The sequence below is a fragment of the Limulus polyphemus genome, unplaced genomic scaffold (assembly GCF_000517525.1).
Source record: "Limulus polyphemus unplaced genomic scaffold, Limulus_polyphemus-2.1.2 Scaffold1121, whole genome shotgun sequence".
NCBI classification, from domain to species: Eukaryota; Metazoa; Arthropoda; class Merostomata; order Xiphosura; family Limulidae; genus Limulus; species Limulus polyphemus.
The window spans coordinates 202,197-213,141 of NW_013666731.1; the positions used below are offsets into that span (position 1 = coordinate 202,197).

At 34.6% G+C, this 10,945-nt stretch overlaps 1 protein-coding gene across 1 annotated transcript in view; it reads right to left on the reverse strand.

Moving 5' to 3' along the window:
• The window catches only part of LOC106462224 (FRAS1-related extracellular matrix protein 2-like), a 137,721-nt gene that overhangs the window by 5,079 nt on the left and 121,697 nt on the right, over positions 1 to 10,945 (reverse strand). Inside the window, exons 15-22 of the mRNA XM_013922123.2 lie at positions 10,522 to 10,686; positions 9,763 to 10,048; positions 9,219 to 9,327; positions 4,126 to 4,318; positions 3,776 to 3,880; positions 2,828 to 2,955; positions 2,243 to 2,504; positions 429 to 616 (exon numbers count right to left, since the gene is read on the reverse strand). Coding sequence (XP_013777577.1) covers positions 429 to 616; positions 2,243 to 2,504; positions 2,828 to 2,955; positions 3,776 to 3,880; positions 4,126 to 4,318; positions 9,219 to 9,327; positions 9,763 to 10,048; positions 10,522 to 10,686 — 1,436 coding nt within the window. The remainder of the gene's footprint in view (positions 1 to 428; positions 617 to 2,242; positions 2,505 to 2,827; positions 2,956 to 3,775; positions 3,881 to 4,125; positions 4,319 to 9,218; positions 9,328 to 9,762; positions 10,049 to 10,521; positions 10,687 to 10,945) is intronic.

Below are 10,945 nucleotides of genomic sequence, written 5' to 3' on the forward strand. Positions count from 1 at the left end.
AAACACGTTAGTTTGAATGATTGTAAGCACATGTAAGCCTTTCGGAACTTTAGCATAAACACGTTAGTTTGAATGATTGTAAGCACATGTAAGCCTTTCGGAACTTTAGCATAAACACGTTAGTTTGAATGATTGTAAGCACATGTAATGGAAGCAAGCAAGTTATAATTGTTGACGAATGGCGCAATTGTTTATGATAAAAAACAAGGCTAAACTGTAAGCACTTAATACGTCTTTATGAACATTAAACACTGATTATCACTAACACACACAGGCAGACAACCAACAGATGTCCGCGTTCATAAATAATGGATATAACTGCTACATACGTACTCTGCACATATGTTCACGTTCATAAAATAGGTTATAACGTACAAAATCATTACATGTTCGTAAGTAATGGTAATTTAACCATATTTAATACTTACAATGATTTTGAAAGTGTGCAGCAAGTTAGGAGATTCAGCCATACATCCGTACTCGTAGTTATCAGGGTTGTACTTGGGTACGTAACCATCTTCTCCTGTACATAGGAAGCACTTCTCGATGGTCATGTAAAAAGACTCTCCTAGATTTTGGACAGGATCTACCATTATGCGTCCATAAACCGTGTCTCCTACAACAAGTACCAGTGGTAAACATTTATTTGACACTCTGAGTTGTAGCTGTATAAACATAAACCGTGTCTCCTACAACAAGTACCAGTGGTAAACATTTATTTGACACTCTGAGTTGTATCTGTATAAACATAAACCGCGCATCGTACAACAAAATTAATCAATATGATTCTTATCCCACAATCCATAAGTTGATTAAACAGTTTAATGTTTGTATTAAACATAAAGCTGCACATAGGCTATCTACGTTGTGTCTACTGTAGGAATCGAACAATGAATTTTAGCACTAGAAGCCACCAAGCTTACGAAACAGCAATCGGAAGTTGAGCTGGATAAACAAATCGTTTCTCTTAAGTCAAATTCTTCTGGGTAGGATCCACCTGTATATTGCAAACAGATATTTTCTTAAATCTCATACACAGTAGGCTTTACATTCATTCATATGTTGACTGTTTGCAATACAAGTTAGGACAAAGCACTAGAGTTAAATTCACAGATCTACTCCAGTACCTTAAACAGCGAAATCTCTGAAGAAACTCTTACAAAACTAAAATTGAAGTTGGCCTAATACACCGTATTTTATCTATGTCAACATTTTATCTTGGGTGACGTTTGTTCCAAGTGTTATGGATAGAGTTTCAAAACACAGACTGTAAATACTCTATACACACAGCGCTATACTGTTGTTAAACCGCTGACGGCATCTGTAGTTACCCCAACTCCCCTTCTTTTTCACTTCATGCTTGGCTGTTTTTGTTGTTGAATAAAATAGTGTAATCGGAACGGTGCTTTCATTTCAATAAAACTATTTTCTCAGATTACATATAAAACTGTATTCAAAAGTTTTTCTTAGGAGGTAGGAACTAATTGGTCTAAAAGTATACTAAATACACCTTGCTTTTTTTTTCTTCATTATGTTTACAAGAAAGTTTATCAATGGAATACCTCCGAAGTACAGATTCATATTTTAAAATACCCTCAATAACTAAACAGTAAACTCGAGGTTTTATAATGTTAGAAGTCGAGATTTGATCACCGTGGCGTACTTAGTGCAGATAGCCCAATGTGTAGCTTTACGTTAAAAGAAAAACAACAAACAAAATCATATTATAATTAGTAATCGATCAGTTAATAATCAGATTTATGTAACTGTGATAAAAAATACTGAACTTAATAATTAAACAGATGTTTTATAAGTATATAAATCACACATAACTAACGACAGCTCCATGTTTTTGTGATATACAGAAAATCCTCCCAAGAACCACCAGTAGTTGGCTACTTCCATCAAGACATGATGATGCCATTGCCAGAAAATGTAAACATCACAATATCATTACCAAATTAAGTTTAATTAAATTATAAAAACAGGGAAAATAAATAAAATAAAAGTTGAAAAAAAAGCACGAATATTAAAATAAGTTCCATAAAAGTTGGGAAATCTCAGAGAAACACTCATATTTTGAAACCCCTTTAAAAAGGCCTCTTTTCCACTTCTCTTGTTTTTTTACACTTCAGACGCCTCCAAAGTAGAAGTCAGCGACAAAATAATTGGCTATTACAACCGCAACTCTCTCTCTCTTAGTATTCTAAACTGAATTAGCAACAAAACACTATATTCATACCTGGTACAAAAGAAACGTCCGAATCTTCTCCGAATCCCATGGACCCATCTGAGAGCCAGAGGGCTTTCTTCCGCATCAGGTGGAAATGGGTGTTCAAGCTGAATTCTGCTGGCACTGGGTCACTGACCTGCTGAAATCGAATCTGGAGGTCAAATACGATTGGGTCTCGAGGATTACATTCCAAAGAGTGGGAGTATTCCATAGTGTCCGTGGCAGTGCACGGAATCAACTTAACGTGATAGTTTCCAGAATAATCTCGAACCTGAAACAAAAAAAAAAGAAAACACCATTTTCATGGAGTTTATATTCGATCACTGGTCTAGCTGTGGTAAAGAAAAAAATTTTGAAATCTGAAAAAAATATCCAAACAATGTAAGCAGATTTACACAGTATAAAATCTTCATTTGAATCCTTTATAAATGTATATTAACGTATAGATAGAAAATCTGATATTATTGCAGTTAAACAAGCCATACTAATACCGTGTAAATAGTTTCATGAAATTTCGTCAAAAAGACTCAGAATGTCCGAATAAAATGCTTTTTTTCCTTTAATCCAAAATCAAGTTAATTGAGAATGGCTTACTGCTAGATCTGAGACGAACTCCCATTGCTGTTCAGGCTGGGCGTAAGTTGGCTCACTACGAATTAATTCCAAAGTAAACGTCAGTTCCGGTTGATCCTGTGACATCACCATGGACGTAAGACCACTTCCTGTAAAAATCATTATATCTGCATCACACGTCCAAGTCTATCTGTTTGTAATATAAATAATATAGTAGGCAGCAAATGTTTTTATATTTTAATCAATTTACCTTACATCTGGTTTCAAATGGGAGCTAGTAAAAAGATAAATTCTCCCAAATCAAGCTGTCTATTAATATCAAAACTTTTTCAGAACGTAGAAAATTACCTTGACCGTTGTCCTACTTAGATTCTTTGCCACACATTACTTCCAAATGGCAAAGTCTATGCTTTTGAATATACTGATCTTCAACAAATTTTGACATTAGAGCAATAACTTACTGAGCTTGCAATGAACTACGAATCAAAGTTTTTATCCAGGTGACTGGGTGAAAACTGGCTTTTGAATCAAAGGTAATAATTAAACGAATGAGTAGAAACAAGCCTATGAAAAGAGATAATACCGTGGACGACCCAGTACAAGCTAGTCGTTCAAATGAAGTTTTTTTCCTGTATAACTGAGCATAAATAGACTTTCAACTCAAAGTTTTTAAGAAATAGAAACAGGCCTTTGATACAAAGTTACCTGATTACTGACATTATTGTGAGCCAATGTCATTACCTCTATGGCTGAGTAATTACTAACCTTTGAACCTAAGTTTGTTTGTTTTTCATGCATGAATTGAAACAAACTTGCATTGGACCAAATGTTTTTTTCTGATATAACCTAATATAAATAAGTATTTGAAACAAAGTCCTTACCAGAATGACAAAGAATAAAATAGTCTTTAGTACAAAATTCTACTCTGGAAAACTGAGTATAAATCTGCCTTTGAACTGAAGTCCTTACCTGGATGACTAAGTACAAACCGGCCTTTGAACCGAGGTTCTGTTCTAAAGTTTACAACTAGTCGTCCATCTTCTCGTATTCTCATGCCAGTAGGGTAGAGATTACCTGAGAAATAAATTTAATTCGTTATTCAATTGTGATTAGGCTTGCTGTCTTATTTTTAATGTTCAAGATCTTATCGTTTACAGATGAAAACTTTTCTTCCGCTTGCATACTAAATACGGAGTAAGATTTCTGTGTCATTTGCTGTCTGATGAAATCTGAACATCAGTTTCATTATAGTTGCAACTTTTAGCTCATGCAGCTATAGTTTCTCGTTATCACATTTTTGTTTGTTTTTTCGTACGTACCCTGAAGCTGAGACTCCTCTGGAGCTCCTATTCCGTTCTTCCACAAGATGGCGGTGTCGTAGACGAAAGTGAGTCGCATGTGTGATATAAGATCATTGTGTTGCCATCCGCCAGTAGCAACAGGAGAATGGAAAATATACGAAACATACAATGGAACACGAACAGACACGAAAGACTGGACGAGGTTTAAAACCTGCAAATGCATACAATATTTTTAAAAATTTATTATCAACAATATCCCACCTAGAAGTGAGATATGCACTTTAACGATACAACGTTCAATTAGTACACTAGAGCATAGAGAGGTGTAAACTAGTCAGACATTTTCGCTCTCGAAGATATTTTCCCCATAAGATCTAGTTATGTGGTGAGATTTTTGCGCCCATTTTTATGACGTCATCGCATTTGTGCGTGTTGGATATACAAGACTGTTTAGTGTAAGAGTTATTATTTAGTGATTTATTATTCAATGAGTATTTAGTTTTCATGAGAAGAGTTTTAAAAGTAATTATTTTAAACGCGATAGTTGTGACAAGTTAGGTAACTTGGTACGAGTCGTACGTTGTGTGTGTTGTTCAGTTGTTGTAATATGACGTCATGTTACTCGAACCTTCTGTATTTTTCTCGTTGCCTTAAGTAAGTATTGTTACATTACAGCGTCTTGTAGTTTGTAGAAAGTTCGAGGCCTCAATTGGAAAAGGTATATATAGCTTTAACGGGTGATTTCTATAATGTGTTTCACAGCTGTATTTGTCAACAAAGATAGGAAAAATAATTTGCCTTGTCAATTGGGTTCTAAAGTAATTGACAACCTGTGTGGACGTTTTACAAAAAAACAGACAATTATTTAAAACTATGGACACAACTGTGATAACCAACAAAATAAGTCCGAAGAAGTAAGTCAGAAAACGTTAAGTTAGTGAAAGTGAAGTCAGACTTTGTGGTTGTCAGTTTAGCCATAATGGGCAATTTATAAAGTGAGAGTTTCACAGTTTGTATTGTAATAGCAGAGATAAAGAAGAAGAATTTGTCTTGTCAAAGGATGTTCGAAAATAATTGAACCCGCCTGTGTGGACTTTGCCGAAAAGGAGACAATTATTTAATGTTTTGGATACAGCTGTGCTAACGAACGGTTATAGTGATGATTTTGAAGTGAGTTTCACAGCTTGTATTGTAACAACATAGATAGAGAAGAATAGTTCGTGTTGTCAATTGGGTTCTAAAGTAATTGAACCAGCCTGTGTGAACTTTTGACAAAAAAGGAGAGAATTATTTAAAGCTCTGGATACAACTGTGGTAACCCACGGGGTAAAGTAAGAGAATTTATCACTTATTGTATTGTTATAACAGAGGAGAGAGGAAATAATCTGTCTTGTCAATTGGTTTCTAAAGTAATTGAACCGCTCTGTGTTAAAAGAGAATTATTATTTAAAGCTGTGGTAACGAACTTTTATACATACGTTTTATTAGTTTTGAACATATATATATATATTATTCTACAATAAGTGGATGTCCGTTTATCGTTAAATTTATTGTCAACAAGTCACAGACACCTACTGTAAATAATTCAGCCCAATAAAAATCTGACACTGTGGTAGTACAGTAGCATCAGTTCGCCAAGATAGAATAGCTTCTCAGAGTTGGACTTGGAACTGACATTAGACTCAACTCTGGTTTTTTAGCATGTGAACTCAGAAGTTGTCAGTTTCATGAATCCTTGTTTGAATTTGGGAAAATACAATAAGATGTCATATCCAGTGCATTGAAATTCTAAACATGCTAATTGTGTAAGAGAAACTGTGGATAAGAACCATTTTTATACATTTCTGGGAATTATAATAGCAAAGTAATATAATAATTAGCGCAGAGTATCAAACTAGAAAGTGAAATACTGTATGGTGTTCTGAGATGTCTTTTACTCACACAACGATCTATAAATACTGTATGATGTTCTGAGATGTCTTTTACTCACATAACGATCTATAAATACTGTATGGTATTCTGAGATGTCTTTTACTCACACAACGATCTATAAACACTGTATGATGTTCTGAGATGTCTTTTACTCACATAACGATCTATAAGTAATGTATGATGTTCTGAGATGTCTTTTACTCACATAACGATCTATAAGTACTGTATGGTATTCTGAGATGTCTTTTACTCACACAACGATCTATAAATACTGTATGATGTTCTGAGATATCTTTTACTCACATAACGATCTATAAGTAATGTATGGTGTTCTGAGATGTCTTTTACTCACATAACGATCTATAAATACTGTATGGTATTCTGAGATGTCTTTTACTCACATAACGATCTATAAGTAATGTATGGTGTTCTGAGATGTCTTTTACTCACATAACGATCTATAAGTACTGTATGATGTTCTGAGATGTCTTTTACTCACATAACGATCTATAAGTAATGAATGGTGTTCTGAGATGTCTTTTACTCACACAACGATCTATAAATACTGTATGGTGTTCTGAGATGTCTTTTACTCACACAACGATCTCTATTTCTTTAGAAGTTTCAAATATATGCCGCACTGATGTTACTAATTTATTATTATGAACTCTTGAGCCGACAAGTAGTTTAAAATACAAATAAAATGAATAAATAAATGTGAAGCCCAATCTATTTTTCGATTTATCACTTGTCATTGAGTTATGCTGGTTTCAGGGAAATCAAATACAATGAATAAATAAATGTGAAGCCCAATCTATTCTTCGATTTATCACTTGTCATTGAGTTATACTGGTTTCGGGGAAATCAAATACAATGAATAAATAAATGTGAAGCCCGATCTATTCTTCGATTTATCACTTGTCATTGAGTTATGCAGGTTTCGGGGAAATCAAATAAAATGAATAAATAAGTGTGAAGCCCAATCTATTCTTCGATTTACCACTTGTCATTGAGTTATGCAGGTTTCGGGGAAATCAAATAAAATGAATAAATAAATATGAAGCCCAATCTATTCTTCAATTTACCACTTGTCATTGAGTTATGCAGGTTTCGGGGAAATCCACCCTTTATCAAAAAGAATAAGACTAGGCTTAACATACACTCACTCCACCACAATATGAAACTTCAAGTGGTAAATCTAATTACATATTGGTTTTCACATTTACATTTTTGTAGAGTGAAGTACTGGTTAGATAAGACCCTACTGATACCATAGAACTGTCTATAACAATGACGCAAATAGGTGTAGATTATGTAATAACGCATTACACACAATTCAAATCAAAATCAGCTGAAATTGTTAATCCTCGAAGAATAGGCTCTACTGAATGAAACACAATATTACACGCAAATTGAAGGTAATGGCGCGAAAGTAATAAAGTTAAAATATCATTTATAGTTTCTGAAATATACAGAACATAGTTCAGTGTTATTTTTATGGGTGACGCAACGTTAAATAACTTCATTACGTTTTTTACAGTTGAAATCCTAGCGGTGGAGCTTAGATATTAACTACAGAATGTCGTCTGCTTCTTTATTAAGTAAATTTTTAGCATTTTACATTTTTAAAACGGTGTTTATTTTTGTTGGCCGTAAATCTTTAAAGTTTTTAAAGTAGTTTTCTTTTCAATGATTTGTAAGTTTCAATAAGTTGAAATTATCCCACTTTCGAAAGTTTCAACAGAGAAGCAAAATAAAGCTATGATAGTTTCTACTACTGTACTGTTCAACGTTAGCTATTACAAGTTAGACCATAATGCCTTTCATCAAATATAAAACTCCCAACTTTTTAACCCATAGAAACGAATATGGCATTACTTCTAAAACTTGGCATATAATAGAAAAAAACAACTATATCCTGTAATTATTAAAGAAATAAATTATTATTACATCCTCAGACTTTCCCTACTTCCCCTTCTGCCACCTAGTTGTTGCTTTTAAATTATTTTTAATGGTTTAATTCAGCTAAAACCTAAACTCGGAAAGCTAGGGGGGGGGGGTAACGAAACTACTTATCTTAATTTCTGTATTTTTCAAGTTTTATTTTTTTCATTCAGACTTTACGTATCTCGCATTTATAGAAATTGTGCAAATCTTCTTGCTTGTTGATTAGAATAAATTATAATTTTTTTTTATCAATAGATCATTTTACAATAACCTAATATAGGAGCTCGGTTAGGTTTGGTTTTGTTAAATTTCGCGCAAAGCTACACGAGGACTATCTGCACTGGCCGTCCCTAATTTAGCAGTCTAAGACTAGAGGGAAGGCAGCTAGACATCATCACCCACCGCGAACTCCTGGGCTACTCCTTTACCAACGAATAGTGGGATTGATAGTCACGTGATAATGCCCCCACGACTGAAAGGGTGAGCTTGTTTGATAGGACATGGATTCGAACTCGGGACAAGCAGATTGCGAGTCGAGCACCCGAACTACTCGGCCATGCCAGACCGCTCATTTAGGTCCACCTCGCATTATTGTTGTAATTTGTACACTGATTCATATGGGAAAAAATTTAGATATAACAGTTTTTTTTATCTATTTCTTACTTCTTTAGTCTCAGGATTGATGGCTTAAACACAAGTTCAAAGCTTAACCAGTATTACGATCTTTTGTTTCTTTAAACTAAGTTTCAGAATATCACTTATACGGACAGGAGTTGAAATTTTCAATTTAAATGGCACATTATATGCACGTGGATTAAAAGACCAAATCAGAGACTACTAAGATTCAGGATCTGGGTTATTGAGTTTCATTTCTGATGCTAGCTTTTTGCCTGTTGATCCTGCATGCTATGGTATATCACGAGTATAGCATAAGGTTCAAGTATAGATACCCCTAATTTTAAGCTACTGATCAGATAGAAGGCCGCTAATCAGCAACACAAACTGTCAAAAGGGTTTTTGTCTGGCTCTTATGAAACGAATAACGAGATTGACTGTCACGTTTATAACGCGTCCACAGGCAAAAGTGCACGCGTTCAGCAGCACCATTTGTTAAACCTCAAACCTTGTGATCCACAGCCCGACACACTAATCACTAGACCACACTCGGCTCAGTTCTATAGAGAAATCTAAATCGAACACAGCAGAACCCTGCAGTAAAAAGTGCAACTTGCCTGTCCATCACTGGTGATCGTTCCTCCACAGTCGGTCACTAGTTCTGACATATCATAATACGCTGTGAACTCCCACATGCAAGCTTCCAAGTCCAAGTTCCTATAGAACCTGCAGCAAAATAAACAAAAAACTACTAAAAAATTTTTTTTAAATTATTGATTAAAATAACAAAAATTAATTAATATATTTTCGTCCAGGATAACTTATTGGACTTGTTTAAGCAAAATACTGTTAATTTGACCAACACTTGTTAATCAGCAAACTGATTATTTTAACCAAATTGTTCTGGTAGTATCGTTTAAAAATCAGAAAAGTGTTTTGATATAGGCACACATTAACAATTTAGAGACATGTAAATGGGTCTCAAAGATCCGTCTTCGTTTGTTAGACCGAATGGACTAACGTCGAAATTTTTTTAATTATCAAATGCAACTGTTGCAAGTCAAAAACCTTTACCTGAATTATACTAAACATTTCAAATAATGTATTGTAATGTTACGTTTTTTTAACTAATGATATTTTTTGACTGCTGTAATATCCTACCTGAGTGTAGGGTCTGTCCTCAGATCTGAACTATACTGGTAAGGCTCAACTTCACCGATAACATTAGGATTCTTCGTATCGTTGGTGAGAAACCCATGCTTGGTGCGAACTTCTTGGTAATCTATTAGATTAGAACACTTATGTGTACCAACTCTCAGACTATCTGGGCTCAACGTCAGTTCGAAGTTGGACAATGGTTGCGTCGAGATAGCTGGTAGCATCCCATCACGGTGTGGAATGACCACGGTCAGTTTTATCAAGTTGGGGTAATCCTGATCATCTGGACCTAACAGGAAAAAAACAACAACATAGCAAATCTTGAATGGGAAAGAATGTTTATATGTATCATAAGTAGAAAATTATTTTACAGTATATACTACTTTCATCATGACAGTGAACAAACTGTGTATGTAAAACAACAACATAGCAAATCTTGAATGTTAAAGAATGTTTATATGTATCATAAGTAGAAAATTATTTTACAGTATATACTACTTTCATCATGACAGTGAACAAACTGTGTATGTAAAACAACAACATAGCAAATCTTGAATGGGAAAGAATGTTTATATGTATCATAAGTAGAAAATTATTTTACAGTATATACTACTTTCATCATGACAGTGAACAAACTGTGTATGTAAAACAACAAAATAATACGTCCCGCTGAAGCTGAGATAACGTTAGTACGTCTAATACATCTTTCCAGCGTGGTACTAACGTACTGTCATCTGTTCAAGACCAAAATGTTATCCCTACCTGTATACCTCATCTTAGCAGTAAATGGTTCTGCACCGGTGGATCCCTCAATACGAGGTGAACACAACCCATTAGAATAGGATATAACCACAGTTTTGCTCTCCAACTCCAGCCCTGGATCCCCGTCTTGGTTAACAGCTCGTGCAGCGCATTGCACGCGACTTCCTGCAAAGAAAACAGTTGTAGGCTAAAGTTCCGAAAGGCTTACAAGTGCTTACAATCATTCATACTAACGTGTTGATGCTATAGTTCCGAAAGGCTTGGTAAACACTACTCGCTATTATTTCTGATAGTATGGAACAGCTTACGATCATGTTCCATGGTAAACACTACTCGCTATTATTTCTTATGGTTTGGAACATCATACGATCATGTTCCATGGTAAACACTACTCGCTATTATTTCTTATGGTTTGGAACATCAT